At 39.8% G+C, this 22,978-nt stretch overlaps 1 protein-coding gene across 9 annotated transcripts in view; it reads right to left on the reverse strand.

Annotated features, from left to right (window-relative positions):
• si:ch211-286b4.4 (zonadhesin) overlaps positions 1-22,978 on the reverse strand; it is a 187,000-nt gene that overhangs the window by 161,729 nt on the left and 2,293 nt on the right. For 7 of the 9 annotated variants that reach the window (XM_043676793.1, XM_043676791.1, XM_043676797.1 and 4 more), the window contains exons 3-13: positions 22,349-22,459; positions 20,306-20,395; positions 18,060-18,157; positions 13,499-13,676; positions 12,572-12,692; positions 11,275-11,477; positions 10,812-11,045; positions 8,566-8,817; positions 3,291-3,425; positions 2,462-2,572; positions 1,048-1,209 (exon numbers count right to left, since the gene is read on the reverse strand). In XM_043676793.1, coding sequence (XP_043532728.1) covers positions 1,048-1,209; positions 2,462-2,572; positions 3,291-3,425; positions 8,566-8,817; positions 10,812-11,045; positions 11,275-11,477; positions 12,572-12,692; positions 13,499-13,676; positions 18,060-18,157; positions 20,306-20,395; positions 22,349-22,459 — 1,695 coding nt within the window. Of the gene's footprint in view, positions 1-1,047; positions 1,210-2,461; positions 2,573-3,290; positions 3,426-8,565; positions 8,818-10,811; positions 11,046-11,274; positions 11,478-12,571; positions 12,693-13,498; positions 13,677-18,059; positions 18,158-20,305; positions 20,396-22,348; positions 22,460-22,978 lie in introns of those variants that run through there. The other 2 variants (XM_043676792.1, XM_043676798.1) reach the window with 2 other exon arrangements.

A 22,978-nucleotide genomic window follows, 5' to 3' on the forward strand; every position in this document is an offset into this window, starting at 1 on the left:
ACTCCACCATGACTAGGTATTCTCTCATTTTTGTTCCCCATGAATATCTGCTGCTTTACCCATGAGACTTGACACATCCCTGCTCTGGACTTAAACGGAGGTCCAATGCAAGATCCTTGAACCCAGCTCTGCCCACTCCCCCAAAACCTCAGCCACTTCCACTTCATGTATTTATCTCATTGGTGCTTGTACGAAGTTGGTGCTGTTATAATTTTATATAGTTAAATATTGTGTAAAGATTTTGCTGCAAATTATTAAAGAATTTGCAATATATTTTGTTTGCAAGGTTTGCTTATTTTTAAGAAATGGTCATAATTCTTAAAAATAAATTTCGTTCTGCTCAATGCCAAAGCTTTTGGCAATTTTATGACTTCAATCCCATTTAAATGAAAAGAATCTTTCCATCACTGAGCAACTTCCAATCTTTTCATTTTAAAAACGATTAAACATTGTGCTTCACTTTAAGAAGTTCAGAATTAGCATGAGCATGTATTCTGCAGGGTTACAGGAGTAGGGTAGAAGGTGGATCTGGGTGGGATGTGTGGGTGTGAATGAGAGGCCAAATGGTCTGCTTCCACACTGTAGAGATTCTATGGGCTGGATACCAACTCTAATGAGTTTTGTTATGAAGGAGCAATTCTTTGTCATAACACAAAAATAATAAATATCTTTATTACAGTACAAAGTCAGGCTTCTGTTAATGGAAAACTGAACAGTTTAACTTTGCTGCTGTGTTTATAACCCATCAAATCATGACAGTCAGGTGACTGTCTCTATCATTACTGTATTACAACCTTTAAGGACAGTAATCTCAGGATAGTCCCTGTGCATGTGAATATCATAAATTGCACAATTATATCACATTGAAAAAATAAAAGCAACCACTCAACAAGACACTCAAACAACATTTATGAAACAAAATCTGAAACTTCATTTGTCCTTTGTCTTTTATATGTTATAATATAATAATAATAATAATAATATTATATTAATTAAATGCAGTTTTTTTCTTCTAATGTAATAATCAACATGAGTTAGTGACTCTACCTGGAGGACAAATATTTCCCATAAAATTCTGGATCCCATGATGATCAGATGTGTTGGTCTGAATTTCAGGTTGGCTTTTACATACTGCCCCTGGACAATAAAACCCTGGTGGGCAGATGCCTGAAGGAGTACTTAGACCTTTTCTGTCACAATATTGACCAGCTGAGGAAGACAAATTCAATAAAAAGGAAGTGATAAATTTCAGAATTCAAACTGCAGTTAAAGATTATGGCTGTAAATCTCTCCAACAAATATAAAGATCAACATTAAACTTCTGATTATGCACTTACGTATAAATTTGCAAAGACAATATAGTGATCGATATTCTGCCCTAATTCATGGCTAATGATCGGACCATATCAAATCAAAAATAAAGCCATAATGTTAATCACTGTGTTGTAATATACAACGATTGTTAAATCAGAAAGTATTACCACAATAGAGCTCCAATTTCCCTGGCAATTCCTTCAAAGATTTAGATGGATATTTCCTCTAAGCCTGAAACCATTCAAAAATATCCATTTACATTGAAGGATCTGGAGGGTTCCACTATTGTTAGGTAGATAGCTACTTGGGAAATATTAAGTATTAGCTTATATCCTGGTCGACTATGTAAATGACCTTCCAAATACAAATACACACACACACACACAGAGCTTTGCAACTCTCACCTGACACTCCAGTTCTCCTGGGACACACCAAATCCTACACTCCACCATGACTAGGTGTTCTCTCATTTTTGTTCCCCATGAATATCTGCTGCTTTACCCATGGGACTTGACACACCCCTGCTCTGGACTTAAACGGAGGGCAAGTGCAAGATTCTTGAACCCAGCTCTGCCCATTCCCTCAAAACCTCAGCCACTTCCACTTCATGTATTTATCTCATTGGTGCTTGTACGAAGTTGGTGCAGTATTTTACCCAGTTCAATTATTTCATTTTGTATAAAGTGATTTCAAATTTCTTTTGGCAAAACAAGCTCAACATCAGTTCATTGTTGCAACAAATCATCAAACTATTTTTAGAGTAGATTCTCTACAGTATGGAAACAGGCCATTTGGCCCAACAAGTCCACACTGACCCTCCGAAAAGTAACCCAGCCAGACCCATTCCCCTACATTATATTTACCCCAGACATCTAACACTATGGGCAATTTAGCATGACCGATTCACTTGACTTGCACATCTTTGGACTGTGGGAGGAAACCAGAGCACCCAGAGGAAACCCACGCAGACACGGGGAGAATGTGCAAACTCCACACAGACAGTTGCCCAAGGCAGGAATTGAACGCGGGTCCCTGGTGCTGTAAGGCAGTAGTGCTAACCACTGAGCCACTGTGGTATTTATTTACCAAACCTAAAATCAAAAAACTTCTTTTGAAAGCCAATCAAACTCTCATTTGAATTACAAACCTGGACAGGAAATACAGTCCAAAACACTCTGAGCCATTGTTCTGTTGTTATAGGTCCCAACAGGGCATGGGTATTGGGCAGTATGCATAGTACCTCTAGGGCAGTAATAACCTAAATTGAAGCAGTCAACAAATAAATGCACAATTTGTTAACAAATCAATGCTAACATTCACGTTTTCACAGACGCTGTTAACATGAATTGAAATAACATGACAAAGGATCACTGGACTTGAAACATTAACTTAATTTTTCTCTACAAATTTTCTACAGCGTTTTGTGTCTTTGCTTCAGATTTCCAGCACTTATAGTTCTTTGTTTTAAACTAATCTAGTAACATTGGCTATTATCTGTCTCAATAAGTTGAATAATGTTGCATTAACTCAAACGTATGCCAACTAAAAACTGAACTTAGTCCATTCAAATTCAAAAGGGATGCACATCTGACAGAGGAAAAAAAAATCTGTGAAAGATCTTAGAGTAAAGATTCTCAAATTTAGCGCTGGCAGTGTTTAAACCTAGATCCTCAAGGTTATAGGACAATCCAATTTCAATGCCCAATCCTTTCTTTTATGACTTGTCTATGGGGATCATTGGTTTCATCTTCTGACCATTTTATCTGGTGTTTTACATAAATATTTCATATCATAACCCTAAATTTATGGCTCTTTCATAATTATTTTAAACTGGAGGAAGATAACATCGATTTTCATTACATTGGAACAAATCAACTCAGCCTACAGAGTCAGAGCACTGATGCAAATCCAAATTCCTTGTACTGCTCCAATAATCTCTGAACAGACATGAACCCACTTTGTCAGCAATAACTTACCACTTTTACATTTCAGTGGTTGGCTTGAAGCAGTTGGACAATAATGTCCCGGTGGACAGCGACCACCGGTGATACCATCGATTGGGGAAGGTCTGCTAGCTCCAGAGATGCAGTAAAACCCAGCAGTACAATCTCCTGAAAATAAATGGAGATGTTTCCTTCAAATGTAACAATTTCTAACATATTTCCTAATTTCACATCATTCAAATATTTAGGATAATATGAAAGAAGTCCACACAAAACATCAATAGGACAACCTGACACAAGATTTGGTTTTCCTCCACCTTGTTTGCTTAAACTCTGTTGGAAAATGGATCTTCTCCTTCTGTTTTGACTTTCTGCATTGGGAGTTAGGTTAGATCAGCAACAGATAGCTCCCAGTTCTCGAAGCTGAGCAGAAAGTCCACCGGGAAACTCAGCATTGTGTTTATATTTTTAAAAAAAAGATGAAAGCATGAAGTATAAATATTGTTTCCACCCCTTCATTCCACATTCCCCAGCCATATCATCTAATGGTTTGTACCAATCCCCATGCCCTTGTGTTCTCCATGCTAATATATGCCCCTATACCCATCCTCTTTGGTGCCTCAAACCTCTATACCCATTTTCCAATTTCCAAAGTCCCTCACCTTGTTACTAATGATCAATTTAGACCACTCAGTCTCCAAAATTCATTCCAGTTTTGGTCCAAATATTGAGAAAAGATTTGATCTCAGAAGGGAGGCAAGAATTACTCACTTTGACATCAAGGAGCTCTCGCAAAACTGCAGTCAACAGCAGTAAAGGCAAAACTCTCTGCTACCTGGAGACATACATAGCACAAGGGACGATGTTTTTGGATGTTGAAGATTAAACAGAACATCTCTGCAGAAGTTTCTCAGGATGAAATTTTTATTTAATCAATTGTTATAATCAACCTGGTCGCAGATGTTATTATACACCTCTGGCATAGGTTGGGCTTGAACCCTGGCCTCTTGGTCCAAGCGTAAAGACACTACCAAAACTGCCACTCAAGACGACCAAATGTGATCATATCACCTATTTTGTTTTTTTTTTTAAAAGTCAGGGATGGTACCACACACCTCTGGAATAGGTGGGACTTGAAGCCAGATCTCCTGGCCTAGAGGTAGAGAAACTACCTCTGCAGCACAAGAACTGCTCCTTCATTGTTGCAGTGTCGAAGTCCTGGCATCTTTTACAAACAGCATTAAGGGAGCAACTACACCTCAAGGACTGCAGACGTTCAGCCGGTCACCACCACCTTCTCCAGAATAATAGGAGAAGGCAAGTAAATGCTCACCCAGCCAGTAAAACCTACAATAAAAACATGATTGTTTACTTTCTCGGCACAATAATCCATTATTTTCCAAATCCCCAAAGAGTACCTTATGTTTTTGGAATCATTGTTTTTCTTTTTGGACCATACATTGGAATGGAAGCTGGACAATGCCGTACAGTTGGAATACCAGGACCACATTGCAAATTGAAAAAAAATTGAGTGGTGCGTAATTCTAGCTAAGCAAGGCAATGCTGCTGTTCAAAGTTAAATTCATATATGATCAAGTCAAAGCGGCATCAATAGCTTCTAAATTAAGCAAAAAACTGCCTGACAACAGTACTCCAATTGGTCCAGTTGCAGTTTGCTCCAGATCTGAAAATGCTGAGCAGCCAGAGACATCCAGACCCTGTGCATCTCTGCCTCCACAAGACAATAAAAATAAACAAATAATTCAAAGAAATGACCTAGGCCCATTGGCTAAACTAGGGAAGTGTAGAACAAACATCATTTTATAGGCAGCCGTCTGTCCTAATTGCTGGGGAAAAAAAAGGAATGAGACATAGAATTTCACCCACTCTGGTGGTCCGAAATTCTGATGCTCAAAATTTTATTTTGTCTGTCCTCCCATCATATTTGTAACAAACCACATGTATTTTGTCTATCATTTGAGTTTTAAAGCAGTATAGTTTAAGACACATAGTAGTAGATTAATAATCCTTTCTTTTCTCTCATTTGTTAATATTAAATGTGCTTACAACAAAGAGTTATGATTTGGCCATGCTGGTGTTGGACTGGGGTGTATAAAGTTTAAAATCGCACAACACCAGGTTACAGTCCAACAGGTTTAATTGGAAGCACTAGCTTTTCCAGCGTTGCTCCTTCATCAGGTGGTTTTGGAGTACACAATTGTAAGACACAGAATTTATAGCAGAAGTCTACAGTGTGATGTAACTGAAATTACACATTGAAAATACCTTCATTGTTAAGTCTGTCATCTGTTAGAATGACCAAGTTAGTTTCACTTCTTTCATAAGTAAATCACAAGTTTTTAAAAGTTACATTCTCAGGTTAACTTTAACCAGGGTGACACTGATTGATAATGTGTTGAAGTTGTTAGCCCCCTGTGTGCTGTTGTCTGTGCCATAATGTTTAGACTGATTCTAAATCTAAAAAAAAGAATTAACAGAGTCTTACATAGATTCATACAGTTTTTGAGCAAAGTACAATGTAATTCTGCAAGTACAAATTCAACCCACAAACATAGATGCGTTTGTGTGCATGCGTGCGCGTGTGTGCATGCATGCGTGTGTGTGCATGCGTGTGTGTGCATGTTCTTGGGGTGGGTGGTTGTGAGTGGCTGAGAGAGAGAGTGTAAATGTGCGCGAGAGTGTAAAGGGGTCTAAGTCTGTGAGAGGGTGCATGTGTGAGTGTGGGTGTGTGTGTGTCTGTAAGACTGTGTCTATGTATGTGCATGTGTGTGCGTGCGTGCACGTAGGAGTGTCTGTGTGTGTGTGCATATAGTGCAATGGTGGTCACCTGTAGTGTGACATGAACCCAAGGTCCCGGTTAAGGCCCTCCTTATGGGTACCAAACTTAGCTATCAGCCTCTGCTCTTCCACCTTTCGCTGCCGCCTGTCCCGAAATCCATCTTGGAGGATGGTCACCAGAAGGTCAGAGGTCGAATGTCCTGGACTGCTGAAGTGTTCTCCAACTGGGAGGGAACCCTCCTGCCTGTTGATTGTTGTGCGGTGACCATTTATCAGTTGCCGTAGCCTTTGCTCGGTTTCCCCAATGTACCATGCCTCAGGTCATCCTTGCCTGCAGCGTATGAAATAGACAACGTTGGCTGAGTTATGTGAGTACCTGCCACGTACATGATGGGAGGTATTCCCATGCGTAATAGTCCACACACTGACACGTCTTGCAGCACCTACTGTGAGAGGGTTGCATGGAGTTGTCCTGAAAGCTGGGCAGTTTGCTACGAACAATGATCTGTTTGAGGTTTGGTGGTTGTTCAAAGACGAGCAGTGGAGGTGTGGGGAAGGTCTTGGTGAGATGCTCATCTTCATTGATAATGTGAAGAACATGGCGTAGTTTTCGGCTCCTGCAAAGTACTGGACAACAAAGGATACCCTATCGGTTGCAGCACATGCCTGTCTCCCGAGGAGGTCAGTACAGTTCCTTGCTGTGGCACGTCAGAACTGGCGGTCGATGAGTTGAGCATCATACCCCGTTCTTGTGAGGGCTTCCCTGAGTACTTCCAGGTACTCGCCACGTTCCTCCTCATCTGAACAGATCCGGTGTATGCATAGGGCTTGTCCATAGGGGATGGCTGTTTTAATGTATTTTGGGTGGAAGCTGGAGAAGTGTAGCATTGTGAGGTTGTCTGTGGGTTTATGGTAGAGTGTGGTGCTGAGATGTCCATCCTTGATGGAGATGCATGTGTCCAAGAATGAGACAGATTCGAGAGTAGTCCATGGTGAGTTTGATGGTGGGATGAAATTTGTTGATATCACTGTGTAGTTTTACTGGTGACTCCTCGCCATGGGTCCAGAGGAAGAAAACGTTGTCTATGTACCTAGTGTTGGTTGGAGGACCTGCATAAAGAAGAAGTTTTGTTCGAACCTGCGCATGAAGGTGTTGGCATATTGGAGTGCAAATTTAGTCCCCATGGCTGTTCCATGTGTCTGGATGAAGAACTGGTTGTCAAAGGTGAAGACGTTGTAATCGAGGATAAAGTAGATGCGTTGTAGGATGGTGTTTGGAGATTGGCAGTTGTTGGTGTTGAGTACTGAGGCTGTTTTCGTGATGCCATCATTGTTGGTGATGATGGTGTAGAGTGCTGAAACATCCATTGTGACGAGGAATGTTCCCGGTTCGACTGGTCCATGGATGCTGAGTTTCTGTAAGAAATCCGTAGTGTCGCGACAGAAGCTGGGGATCCCCCGTGCAATGGGTTTCAAGATGCTTTAGACATAGCCAGAGAGGTTCTCACCATTGCCTGATACGATGGGACGTCCTGGTGTATTGGCTTTGTGCATCTTTGGAAGGCAGTAAAAGTCACCTATGTGAGAAGTATGAGCACCTCGGGAACTCTGAAGGACTGGATCCAAAGTCCTGATCAATGTGTTTAGTTCACGAAGAAAGTAACTTTTAAAAAAAGGTTTTGTGATTTACATTTGAAAGAAGTGAAACTAGCACGGTCATTCTAAGAGATGAGAGACTTAACAATCAAGGTATTTTGCAAAGTATAATTTCAGTTACATCACACTGTAAACTTTTGCTATAAATTCTGTGTCTTACAATTGTGTGCTCCACAACCACCTGATGAGGGAGCGGCGCTCTGAAAGGTAGTGCTTCCAATTAAACCTGTTGGACTATAACCTGGTGTTGTGTGATTTTTAACAATAAAGAGTGGTGTTTTCTGATAATGACAAAATCTTGTGTGAACTGCTTTTAGCCTAAATAGCAGGCAGACAATCAAGCAATTTAATCATGACGGTGGTCTGATTTGGGTTCTACATATTTTGCAGTGGTTTGAGGAATGGTGGACACAATAATCAGTACATTCTTCCCAATCAAATCATCACACTTATCTCTACCAAACAGCAACTTTACTTCCCAAAGGTGCCCTGGGACCAGATCCAAAGAGGTACCTACCCTTCCAAAAGGAGTCTCTGGCTATCCAACAAAGAAAACACAATCAGAGCGAACCTGCTCTGACCTGGGCTAATCTCCACGCTCCAGGGATTTCAAAAATTCAATTTCATTGGAAATAACTGGTCATTCAGGAGCCAGGCATGTGCAAAGTATGGACAATCCCCAACTCTGCCCTTGCCAAAATGAGAACCATCTCATTCAGGAATGAGACATGGGATTCCTGGCTACTTCCTAAATTTTTGCCATACTGGAAATACTCTCCAAGCAAAAAACCAGGCAGTGTAATGAAATTTAAGTCACGTAAATTACTCTTGAAGTATTAGACCAAATCCTTACCAGACACATGACGCAGTCCTTGAACTTCACAATATTTCCCTCCTGTACAAGGCAGACATGCATTTTTAGAGGTCATTCCATGGAGAGGTTGATATGTACCTAGGGGACAAGGTCTGGGACTAATACTCCCAGAAGGACAGAAGTGGCCTGGTGGACACTTATCACCATATAGATCTCCAACAGGATTGGGTAATGTTGCACCATAGAGGCAAAAATATCCTGGGGAACAAGGTCCAGTTGGAGTTTCAAGTCCTGGGAGGGAAAGAAAATGAGAGGTCACTCAGTTGTAGTATCTAAGCAACCACGACTACCCATAAAACACCAATGACTACGCTTCATTTTAATCAATTGGTGAAGCCCCTGAACTGACTTGGAACAACTCTCCAACAAATTCTATGACTCTATTTTACCAGCAAGGGTCTACACTGAGGGAGTGATCAGATATAAGGTTACACACCAATTTTGACTAATTCTCTCACCCTTTAAATGCAGGAATTATACAGAAAATAATAAACCTGCACCTTCTGCAGTACTGCTACATGAATGCATTTAGTTTAAACCTGGTTATTCAGACTGAAATTCAAAACAATTTTTTGAATTCACATGAAAACGTTAAATAACTGTATCCAACAGAAAATTAGGCATGGGTAACTATACAGATTTAAAGTTTATACCATTAAATTATGTAGCGTTATGTTGATGGCAAGTGAGTAATATCTAAATATGCCACAAATTGAAACATACTGTATTCCTTAATCAACTTAATTTCTACAATATTTACTACTGTAGACAGATTCATTTATTTCATGAGGTTTCTTGTGTCAAGGCATCTAGTGAAAGGAGCAGCAAACAATTATATGAATTAAAAAGGATTGGAAACAGAGAGCAGTTGTGTTGGGTTGATGAGCTGTCTTGGGATTGTGATCCTTGAAATTAAACGCCCAACATACGGTGAAGGACCATATCTGAATTTTGAACATTTTATTTTGTGGAGTTTGAAATTGTCTTGTGCGTGATTTGAATATATATTTTTGTGAAACATGAATCAGTAATGAAATCTATCCATCTCCAACTTGCTGCTGCAATGCATGTTGCACACAAGATATACTTCATCCTCCTTTTCCTTGATAAAAGGAATTACATCTGGATAAAAGAGTTACATTTGTGAAGGATGACATTGGGTAAGATTTTAACTCATTCGTAATCTATTCTCCTGGACAAAGTTAAAATTGGTCAGGCAACATCTGAGGATGGAGGTGAGGGGGGAGGTGTGGGCGCAAATTCTGCAATTCCCACCTCCCCCCTCACGTCCATCCAAGGCCCAGAGGAGCCTTCCACATCCATCAAAGTTTCACCTGTAAATCCACAAATGTCATTTATTGTATCCGTTGCTCCTGATGCGGTCTCCTTTACATTGGGGAGACTAGACACCATCTTGCAGAGTGCTTTAGGGAACATCTCCAAGATACCCACACCAATCAACCCCACTACCCCGTGGCCGAACATTTCAACTCCCCCTCTCATTCTGCCGAGGACATGCAGGTCCTGGGCCTCCTCCACCGCCACTCCCTCACCGCCCGATGCCTGGAGGAAGAACGCCTCATCTTCCCCCTCTTAACACTTCAACCGCAGGACATCATTGTGGACTTTATCAGTTTCCTCATTTCCCCATCCCCCACCTTATCACATTCTAACCTACCAGCTCAGCAGCATCCTCATGACCTGTCCTACCTGCCAATCTTCCTTCCCACCTATCCACTCCATGCTCCTCTCCAACCTATCACCTTCATCCCCACTTCCGTCCACCTATTGCACTCTTAGCTACCTTCACCCCAGCCTCATCCCCCTCCCATTTATCTCTCCACCCCAGAAGCTCCTAGCCTCATTCCTGATGAAGGACTTTTGCCATAAACATTGATTTTCTTGCTCCTCGGATGCTGCCTGACCTGCTGTGCTTTTCCAGCACCACTAATCTTAACTCTGATCTCCAGCATCTGCAGTCCTCACTTTCGCAATGTTAAAATTGAACCTAACATGTCAAATTTGGCACACGAGCCCAAATTTCAGAGATCACGTGCTCAGTATTCCAGAAAATTCAAGCATCATTCAGATGATTCTGAAAGCTACAACTTCCAAAATGCATGGTGCTGTGGAATATTATGTTATCTATCATTAACATTCATCAGTAAGATGCTCCATTTCTCAAATAGTAGGGTTCATCAGGGTTTGAATGTTTCCTTACATACCTTCAGTGTCACAGTAGAATCCTGGTGTACATGTAATGCATTCAAAAATGGAATAGAGACTATCCTGAGGGCCAAATGTTCCAGCTGGACATTTAATTCCATGGCTAGCTCCTTGGGGGCAGTAGGACCCAGGTGGACACTTGTAGCCAGTGATGTTATCTGCAGGACAGGGATAGGATGCACCCAAAACACACACACAACCTGGATCACAGAGGCCAGTGTAACCACTCATTCCTGAAAAAGACAAATACAACCAGAATGAAATATGACAATTGCACAACGTGTTTTTACTGAAAATGGCACAAAACTTAAAACTCAGATCTTAAGAAGACAGTGCAAAGTTACGTCCAAGCTGATCTTAGTTGAAAGTCACTCATGTGGGAACACAGATAACATGGATTTTGGTGGCAATGTCACTTCTTATACATGTCATTCATTATTGCTAAAGAGTAAATAGTAATACCTTTCAGGGCACAATATTTTCCACCAGGACATGGCTTACACTGTTCAATGCTATATCGACCAGTTTGATTACTATATGTTCCCTCTGGACATGGGTACAGCATTCCTTTAATGCAGTAATAACCTGCTGGGCAGTCAATGGGCTGGATGGTGCCAGCCTTACTCTCATTGTGCTGCCCAGTTACATGTAATGGGTCACAGTGTCTGAAAAAACACAAAATAAAATGTGTTATTAACTTCAGTCTAGAGAAATGTTCAGAAAGTTTGAAGTCTTTTTTCCCATAGTTTAGTAAAACAAAAGAAGTTGAATAGAATACAATATTTCTACATTAGTCCTAATTTGCCTTGTCACAGCTTTAGCAGACTTCAACCGAGCTGCATTCAATATATCAATGTGATACATGTGTCAAGCTTCCTCTATCTCTACCATGTCCAGTATCGACTAGAATCTCTATTCCTTTGTTGCAACTCAGCTTTCACAGCCTGGTTGCTAAGACTTAACTGAATAATTCAACAATGTTACTATCTGTTTGACACTGAACTTAACTTCCAGTGTCATTGCTTCTTGTTCACAGAGACCTCCAGTGCCATAATATCACTATCTCTCTTCACTTCAGCCTAAATAGTTTTAATTCCCACTTTGATCCCTTTGCAATCTCATTGTTGCCTGAGGTCACCACTACCTCCAGACTTCCTAAAGCAGTTTATCCAATATTATTCTGTTTGTATTGTTCACAAGCTTCTGTTTCACCAATGCCTCCAATTTAAATTTTCTATCCTTTAGTTTAAATCTCTCCATGACTTCTCTCTTCCCTTTCTGCAACATCCTTGGCTGATACAATCAGTGCCACCTCCTAAATAAACACAACTCAGATATTGGCCTAGTATGTATATGCCTCTTACCCAATATTTGGCAGCTTCCTATATAGGAGAAAGTGAGGACTGCAGATGCTGGAGATCAGAGCTGAAAATGTGTTGCTGGAAAAGCGCAGCAGGTCAGGCAGCATCCAAGGAGCAGGAGAATCGACGTTTCGGGCATGAGCCCTTCTTCAGGAAGAAGGGCTCATGCCCGAAACGTCGATTTCCCCTGCTCCTTGGATGCTGCTTGACCTGCTGCGCTTTTCCAGCAACACATTTTCAGCTTCCTGTACAACCTCCCTACTTGACTCTCACCATTCAAAATTCCTTTTAAAACACAAATATTAAAATCTGTTTTGTTTTCTCAATAAAGAGAGGTCACATTAAGAACATTTTTTTTTAGAAAACAAATGTTGTATCTACTTCAATTTGGAACTTACTTTCCCAAAGGACATGGTTTGCACTGAATCTGCCCAATCTGATCCTGATATTCTCCAGATGGGCATGGTTTGGGTGTTGCTCTACTCGAGGGATATCGATGAGTTTTAACAGAATTTAACTCTGAAAAATAGAATGGACAGACTTAGGTTGAGATTTAAGTGAGACTTAATTTGTTTAATCTGTTGACAACTTTACTCCAGCAGTTATAGATCAGATAAGATCTCCAACACCTTTTCATATCTAATCTGACAGTTAACATCACTTTGCAAACTATTCAATATTATTGCTAATTTTATTTGACTGGGGCAGGCTTAAAGGGGATCAAGAAGGCAACAAACTGACAAAGTTTGTTCAGAATTATTTTGGACAGCCTTAAATAATCTTTCAAATAAAAAAAAATTCACCAAGGTAGTTGAGCCCATGCATGACCAAGAACCCCCGCCTATTCAGCAGTGCTGAAACTGTAGGCTTTATGGTAAAGCATGTTGAGACAACTCCATACACACTCTGCCTCTTTACTTGCCTGAAACCCCATGTGGTTTAACCCTGCAGCTGCAATGTCATGTGGAACAAAAGACTAAAATTAGAGGAGTGAGAAAGGGAATGATAAAAAGAACACAAGAAAGAAAACAAAAACAGAAGAGGGGGAGATGAAAATCTGGTGACAGAAACGACATTTGAATGAAGGAGAAAATTATAAACAGATGAGAGAAGAAATTGGAAGTGAATGACAGGGTGGTGGTACAGTCTGGTGTGGTTTTGGTTGCTGGTTTATTATAGTTAAGTTCTAGATCAAACCTGCTGTATCCATGGATCTAGATTAATATGGATATTTTATTGTTTTTCTTAAACTCAATCCACTAATTACTAATCAAAGTACAAAGCCACTTTACACCTGGTAATGTGCTAAGAAAGGGATCCTTTACCTGAGGGACAGAGTGCAGAGTTAATGTCCTCAGCTTCACAGTAATGACCCTGGGGACAGAACAGGCATTGTTTTTGCTCCCAGAAAGGATTGTAGGTTCCTGCAGGACATGGTTGTGGTCTGCTGCTTCCTTCAGTGCAGTAATATCCTGGTGGACATGGACCTCCAGTTTGTGTTACCTACAGAACAGGCAACTACACTTGTTAAACATAATAAATGATCTTTGTTTTTAGTTTATTCACACTGAAATAACTATAAACCTCAGTTTAGTGTAAAGTTACAACACTAACCAAAGAGGAAAATAAAATAAAGCTGATAGCCGCACTACAGGACATCTGCTGTATCTGCAGAGTAAGTTTCTGTGGTTTCAGTCACCCGCAGTTTACCGCGGCCTGAACATATTACATAGAAAGTTCCAGAACCAGGGACCTGCCAGGGAGGTACGTTTCCCATTTAAATGAATGGGTTTGCTACTATCCGTGGTTTTGGGTTTCCGTGGTAGGTCTTAGAACATATTCCCTGCGTGTACGGGGGAGGCTACTGTATAGCAAGTAAAATTGGAATCACAATATCAATGAAAAGTATCGACAATTTAAGAGAAAACTAGTAACATAATATTTGCAGCAAGGATATTGTAAATGGAAGACAGAAGATTTTCAAACCATGTGGCGGTGATGGATGTGTGGTGGACAGTGACATTATTGCCTAAGATCAATAAATAATGCACATAACATGCTATAAAATAGGGATTAGCAGATGTGGAGCTTTAACACTGAAATGCCATGGAAGAAGGAACATCTGCATTCCCAGCAATACTCAGAAATATCTTTGTAATGTAATGTTTTAATTGGTACAGTTGACAGAAAGTTCAGAGTACTCCTAAAGAGTATAAGTCAAGGGCTAATATCTTCAAGGGACTTAGTTATGGAAACTATTGGCCAGGGATTGACAAAGATATCAACAAAAGTGCAAGGATATGCAAGGTATGCCAGATTCACGAGTCAAATTAACTCAAAAACCTCTGCACCTTCACAGGATTCCATCATGTGCTTTATTTAGAATTGCATTAGATTTGTTATCCATGACAGCAATTTGCTCCTAGTCATGGACTACTTTTTCAAGTTTCCAACTGCCAAACACTTGAAGGATACCTTAAGTGCATCTGCAATATTCAGTCAATTTCATTCACCTGAAGTGATCATATCTGACAAAAGGTCAATGTACTGACAGATATTTCAGGGACATATATGCTAAATAGGGCATAAATTAGGTGATAGCTTTGCCACACTGTCCCAGATTTAATGGTCCTGCCAAACAAATGGCTTGGACCATTAAGGTATTAAATACGAAGTGCAAGCAGACAACATTATCTTCAAGGAGACAACACGATTTTCAAATTGCTATGCTACACGTAAGAATAAAACCTCTAAATTTGGGTTTACTGTCACAAATGGAAGCCATTTGGAAGTCAAGTTTGGGCAATCTTGTCAAACCATTATTGATCCAAGTTCTGAGAAACATTGGAGATACTTTTAAGAAAAACAAGGGAGAATGAAGATGGTATATTTGGACTTGCAGATATGGACATTCACTCTGCCCAGTGAACGTGATCCAGAGTGGGAATGGTAGATGGTCACAAAACCAATGGGCGATGTTAAGGAGGAACAGAAGCTAACTAAGGGATGACACCTAGCACTCCAATTATATCAACAGAACATCCAAAGTTAATCTTGGAGAGCGAAATTTTGACAGGTCACCATGAAAATGATCAGCATTCCAATAATATATAAGATATCAATAAATCTACAAGTTCAGATAGTTCCTTCAGCCTGCTGTATATCATTCTGAATCATTGTTTACCATCAAACTCAATATTATTTTCCAAATCTATTCCACGTCCCTTAAATTCATTAATCCTGGAATATATTTTCAAATAAACAAAATCTATGTGTGAAATTGTATTAAACAAACATAGACCACAACGTCAACTCCTAAATGATTTTGTTAAAGAACAATTCAACATGTAAAAGGGTGATTGAAGTTTAGAATTCACTACCATAAATTGCAATTGATTGGAGATTGATGGCTCATGTGTTGCCACTTGAGATGAAATTTCCTCTGCCACTCAAACGTTAATATATATAATTTATACTGCTGATTGCCTGACAAATGTTGACTAACATGCTCTAGCCTGTTTGCTCTTCCTATTCTCAACTTTGAAAAGTTTGCACTGGCCTGCTTCAGACCATGAACAAATTCTTCAAGGAGTTTAAGGGGCAGCCAACCACTGTCAACAACCATTGCACCCACACCCACCCTGAACACAATGCTAGCATTGACAATTATGCTGTGGAGTTGGTGGAAAATTGGCAAAGTACATACAAAAAGGCTGCTTCCCCTAACATGCTATCTGGAAGTGCACACAGCCAACCTCAACCTCAATGGTCTTTAAAACATTCCATGCCTTTTGTTACTACTCTTGAATTAGTAAGTTGTGTTGTTAAGTGATCATTTAACTGATCCTGTAAGTGCATGGAGTCATACAGCATGGAAATAGACCCTTCGGTCCAACCAGTCATATAGTCATACAGAACCCTTCAGTCCAACCATTGACAGATATCTTTGTATTATTTTGGCTACAGGTGAGGTCCTAAAAAACTGGAGGATAGCCAATGTTGTCCTATTGTTTAAGAAAGGTACCAGGGTAATCCTAGAAATTACAGGCGTGCAAACCTCACGTCAGTGGTACAAAATTATTGGAAAAGTTTTTCAGGGACAAGATCTATATGCATTTAGAAGCAAATGGACTTACATGATAGACAGCATGGACTTGCATGGGGATGGTCGTGCTTCACTAACTTGATTGAGTTTCTTGAGAAGGTGATGAAGATAATTGATGAGGGAAAAGCAGTTGGTGTTGTCTCCATGGACTTCAGTAAAGCATTTGACAAGGTCTCTCATGGCAGACTGCTACAAAAGGCGAAGTCACATGGTATCAGGGATGAGCTGGCAAGATGGACACAGAACTGGCTTAGTCATAGGAGACAGAGGGTAGCAGTAGATGGGTGCTTTTTGGAATAGAGGATTGTGACTACTTGTGTTCCACAGAGACCACTGCTGGGACCTCTGCTGTTCATAATCTACATGAATGATTTGGAGGAAAATGTAGATGTTCAAATTAGTAAGTTTGCAGATGATATAAAAATTGGCGCTGTTGCTGATGGAGAGGAGAATTGTCAGAAGATAGAGTAGGATATAGATCAGTTGGAGGCATGAGCAGAAACATGGCACATGAAGTTTAATTTGGACAAATGTGAGGTGATGTGTTTTGGAAGGTCAAATACAGTTAGAAATTATACAGCAAATAATAGATCCTTTAGAAGTATTGATATGCATAGGGATCTGAGTGCGCAGGTCCACAGATCACTGAAGGTGGTAACGCAGGTTGGTAAGGTGTAAAAAATGCCTATGCTTGCCTTCATTGGTAGGGGCATTGAGTATAATGATAGACAAGCTATGCTGCAGCTTTATAGAACTTCAGTTAGGCCATACTTGGAATATTGCGTACAGTTCTAGTTACTACACTACCACAAGGATTGGATGCTTTGGAGTGGATACAGAAAAGGTTTACCAGGATGTGGCCTAGTAAGGGGAATTTTAGTGATGAAGAAAGGTCAGAAAGACTGGGTTTGTTTTCAATGGAATGAAGGAAGCTGCAGGGTGACTTAATATAAGTTTATAAGATTGCGAATGGATAGAGTGGAAAGTATGAGGCCTTTTCCCAGGGTGGAGAGGTCAATTATTAGGGACACAGGTTCAAGGTGCAGGGGAGTGCGGGGATGCGTGAGGCAGGTTTTTCACACAGGGTGGTGAGTGCTTGGAACATGCTGTCGAGAAGGGTGATGGAAACAGACATAATAGCAGCGTTCAAGAAACAGCTGAACAAATACATGAATAGGTAAGGAATGGAAGAATACAGATCCTGTAAGTGAAGATAGTTTTTGTGTAGAAGGGCAAAATGTGTTGGCATAGGCTTAGATGGATAAAGGGCCTGTTCCTGTATTGTTTTTTGGTCAGTCCTTACCAATCATAATCCCAAACTAAACTAGCCCCACCTGTCTGCGCTTGGCCCATATCCCTCCAAACATTTCTTATTCATGTACTTATCTAAATGTCTTTTAAATATTGTATCTCTACCTGCATCCATTACTTCCTCTGGAAGTTCAATCCACATACGAACCACACTATCTTTATTAAAATCTTTCTCCTCTCACCGAAGAAATATGTCCCTTAGTCTTGAAATACAATTCAAGTCAACCCCAGTCTAATCTTTCAATTTTGAAGCTTTGAATTGCTCAGTTCTGCATGATTTGGAGATGCCGGTGTTGGACTGGGGTGTACAAAGTTAAAAATCACACAACACCAGGTTATAGCCCAACAGGTTTAATTGGAAGCAAGTGTGCTTCCGAAAGCTAGTGTGCTTCCAATTAAACCTGTGGGACTATAACCTGGTGTTGTGTGATTTTTAACTCAGTTCTGCATAATCACTTGTACAGGTTTACCTGTGTTGGCCTTGATGTGTTTGATCCCATCACACAATAGAATCCAGCTTGACAGGGCCCACTAGGAATCGTTAGAGCCATTCGGTCACAGTAATAGCCTATTAACAAGATTAAATGCACATCATTTATAATCTATATTCCAAACTGTCTAATGGTAAGGGTTAAATTTTACTGTGGTGTTTGTTCTCACCAGGAACCACTCTTGCAAATTTATTTCCTATATGGAGAAGGTGGTGTTTTGAATTATCAGGCCTCCTTTAAATTACACCAACTAATTTCTTGCCCGGAACAGATATTAGAATGAAAGTGCACATAACCTGAGGACTTCAAATGTCCTGTGCAGTCTACAATACTGGCATACAATTTAAATTTGGATGAGTGCACACAATAAGTTAAATAAGCTTTCTGCCTAATGTGGGATTGCAAGCTATCGTTTATGTGTGGGGTGACAGGAAATGGGCATTGCCCATGAAAAAAGAGGATCATATGACATTTGAAAGTAAATGCTCAGACTTGAGCTTATCTGATTCCTGGTGCTCATGAGAAATTATTCGGAGCTAAATATGGCAATATATTCAGGCTAATAGCATAATTGGAAAGGGTTGAGAAAGACAATCTGCATTGTAGAAACATTTATCTTTAATTAACTACAATTAACTGAGTATACTGTGGCTTCACCATGATTTTTTTTTTCATTACATGCCTGAAATGTAATGAGCAGAGGCATTTTTGAAGTTTTCCCTGAGATGTCTGGGAATATTCAATCAAGAATCATAGGTGGAACATCTTTATAAAGATCTGACCTTGCAATATTGCAAATGTATGTTTGTAGCCTGTTGTTTAAGGTCATAAGACCATTACAAGTGAAAAACAAGAATAACTACACGTGGAAAGTTGTGTAAAATGACTACCATGAAGTGAAGACGAAATGTCCTTTGTCTGATTGTAAGAGGGTACAGCGAGGTGATAGTCCCAAATAGTAAGGTTTTATACAAATCATGGAGGTCTATTCCATTTTTAGACCACCTACAGTGTGCTGGCTGGAAATTTGCAGAAGCTTCCCTGTTTAGGCTCTGCTTATCTGCATTAAGTTCCTTCTGAGATTATACAAACTTGACTTGTATAAATATATGAGGCTTCCATTTGCTTCAGGATGGCAGCTCATCCATTAAAAAAAACTCTTGGATTTAACATTGCAAACAGTCAAATTCAGAGTGGGAAAGGAAGTGAATTGCTTCAAACTGCCTGCTAGTGGCTGGGTGATTGGGGTCAAATAGCTGTTCTAGATTATGCAATTCACTATTACATTCACACAGAGGAGATTACATTCTTCCCCTTTACACCAATATAGTAAAGATATTAATGTGTTTCTCAAGAATAAACACATTTTCATTTCTGATGGGCTAATGTCAGCTAAAACAAAAGTTGGAACAAATTCCCATCCCATAGTAGCCTATGTGGGGTCCAATAAAAGTACTAATGTTTAAACAACATCTTAATGTGAATTTAGCTGTTTTCTGTTAATTATCTATAGATAATGGAGTTACGAAAATGGATCTAGAGAGTAATGAATGGCTTAAGAATTGTGGTACTATCTTTTAGAACCCAACTGAAAACAGTGTGTGACAGTGTCCTCACACCACTACATCCAAGTGAAATGTTTTTTTGTGGCATCAGTCCACTTGAAGGAGTTGGGATCGTTTCATTATGACACAGAGTTACCCTGAACAGAAATCAAACTGTCATTCCGAATCAGCCAGGGGTTAAAAATGGAACTATTTGCAGTTAAGAATTGCAGGGATGTGTACTCCACATCCCACAGGGCTATCCAAATCCCCAAATAATCACCGATTTTTAAAAAAGGCTACAGTGATAGACGCTAATATGAAATGTATCTGCATCTGAAAGTATCTACCCTCAGTCAATCTAACATGGAAACTGTAGTAAGACAAAGAAAATTAGAGACAGTAAATTTACTACAGCCTGCATGAATATATATATATAAAGATGCAAATCTAGACAGTGGCTAGCCTCACATTTCATTGCTTTGCAAAGCAGCCACTGAAAAGCGGAGCCACATTTATATAGTGATATAGTGAAACTCATTATATGGCATCCAGAAAAGTCTAACAAGGCAAATTACAGATCTGTTGATGACTATCTTTTATTAAGACATGAGATAGCAATGTAAGTTATCTATTTGAACATGAATCTGAGTGTTGCCATACAACAGGAATATACTTTACCCTGTGAACACAGCTGGCACTCATCCAGAGGCCTCAGTTGTGGAAGATTGCTGAATGTTCCAATTGGACATCCGATGGGATTTGCAGTTCCTTTAGAGACAAAATAGAAACTGAATCACACATTTCATACAATTAAATATTAGCAATAATAATCCCAAAATAAAAACAGAAAATTGCAAAAAATTCACATCATCATCTGCGGAGAGAGATATAGTTAACTTTTCAGGTCAATGAATTCTAATAAATGATAATTTCTCTCTGCACAACACAATCTGAATGATTCTATTTTCTTTCATTTCAGATTTCAGGAGTCCACAGTATTTTGCTTTAGTATCAAATAATCATGCCTGCATTTTAAAAGGAACTAGTTGCTAAACTTCGCTGTTAACAGGACAGAGAGATCTGGGCTTCATAAAAGTTACAGAAACAAAAACAAGCCAGCAGGCATGCCATTTATACCAGGAGACAAAACAACAGTGAGTCTAGATTTTAATAGGAAACTGATACAAAAGAAGTACATAAGAGTTATACAGCATGAAAATAGACCCTTCGGTTCAACTTATCTGCACCAACCAGATATCCTAAACTGTGATCTGTTCTCATTTGCTAGCACTTGGCCCATAATACTCTAAAACCTTCCTATTCATGTACCCATTGAAATGTCTTTTAAATGTTGTAATTGTACCCACCTCTTGCAGTTTGCTCCATATACGCACCACTCTCTGCATGAAAAAAAATGCCCTTCTAGTTCCTTTTAAATCTTTCCCCTCTCATTTAAACTTATGCCCTCCAGTTTTGGACTCCCCTACCCTGAGAAAACGACATTAGTTATTCACCCTATCCATGGCCCTCATGACATTATAAACCTCTATAAAGTCACCCTTAAGCCTCCGACACTCAAGGAAAAAAGCCCAGCCTGTTCAGCCTCTCACATAGCTCTAACCCTCCAAATCCTGGCAACTTCCTTGTAAGTATTTTCTCAACCCTCTCAAGTTTAACATCTGTCCTCTTGCAGTTGATAATTTATTTAATTTATTAATTGTTTATATCAACTAATAAAAAATAAATAAATATGGAAGTTTTGGTTGATTTGTTTATGAAAATGACTATGTGACCATAAACACAAGACCAGGTGGTGGGAAGAGTCCAAACTGTTTGTTCATGGAAATATCAAGACCCTCAAAATTCCAATCGTCTTCAGCTGTCTCATCGATGATCTTCCCTCCATCATAAAGTTGGAGATGGGAATGTTTGCTGTGAAACACATGGCATTCAGTATTATTCATAATTACTCAAATGCTGAAGTAATCTGTGTCAATAATCAGCAACATCTGAACAGCACTCAGGTTTGTGCTGATAATATTCATATCACGTAACTGCCAAGCAGTGACTATCTCCAATAAGACAGAAACTAACTCTTTCTCCTTGCTTATTGTTGAATCCTCACTTTCAATACCCTGGGAGTTACCATTGACCAAAAACTACGATAGATAAGGCAGATAAATACAGTTGTGACTAGTGGTAATTCAGCTCCTGACTCCCCAAAGACTGCCCATCTTCCACAAGTCACAAATCAGGAGTGTGATGGAATACACTCCACTTACCTGGATGAGTGCAGCTCCAACGTTCAACTCAACCAACATTCTTGAAGGCAACCATTCTATTGGCACCTTTCCACCACCTTGAACTCCCTCTGCCATCAATCCACATTGGCAACCCAGTGTACATCTATAAGATGCACCACAATCACTCATGCAAACTTCTTTGATAATATCTTCTAAACCCATGACCTCTACCAATTAGAAAGACAAGGGTAGCAGAACACCAGCACTTTCAAGTTCCAAGGGTCTGTCTCCATGCTGTACATCTCTATGACTCTATACTGCCTTGTACCAACACCATATAGACTGCAGCAATTTGAGGCATCAGCTCACCACTTTTTCAAAGGTAATTGGGAATGGATAATTAGTGCTGGCCTAGCCATTGATGCCTACATCCATGAAAGATTAAAAGCAAACATGTTCCTTAGATTGGTTGTCCTACCTAATGGACAGTAATAACCAGGAGGGCATGGACCAGCATCTCCTCTGTGATCACCTACTGGCTCCTTAGAATCTGACCCAGAACGGCAATAATACCCAGAAGCACAGAGACCTGCAAGAGAGGTGTAACATTTCCTAAATTCCACACCATTACAAACTTTTCAAAATTACCACTGTACAAAATATAAATACGATTTCTAGAGACAGAGATACATTTTCAGCAAGGGCATTAATACCAAGGTATATGCTATACTTTAAAGATTGACATCCTATAATGCCTAATGCACCATAATTCCACTCTAAACAATGAACTGTTTGCATACTTGGCATCTCCAGATGTAGTTGAAATAGTTTTACTCTTTTATAATTTGATCAACTTGTTTGAATGTGCTATCACATCCCTCAAGGGAATCACAGCACAAGGCAAGACTTGAACATTAATACCATTGTGTCACAAAGACCTATTTGTTACCCACGCAATTCATATCTACTTGACTTCAATGGGATGATGCTTTCTTTCTACTTTTAGTCAACCTGTCCGGACACGTTGGAGAATGTGGCACGTGAATCCAGACCTTTTCTCCCAGAAGAAAGGACACTACCACAGTCCCACAAGACCCCGACAAAACCT

This window comes from Chiloscyllium plagiosum, chromosome 35 (assembly GCF_004010195.1).
Source record: "Chiloscyllium plagiosum isolate BGI_BamShark_2017 chromosome 35, ASM401019v2, whole genome shotgun sequence".
Taxonomy (NCBI): domain Eukaryota; kingdom Metazoa; phylum Chordata; class Chondrichthyes; order Orectolobiformes; family Hemiscylliidae; genus Chiloscyllium; species Chiloscyllium plagiosum.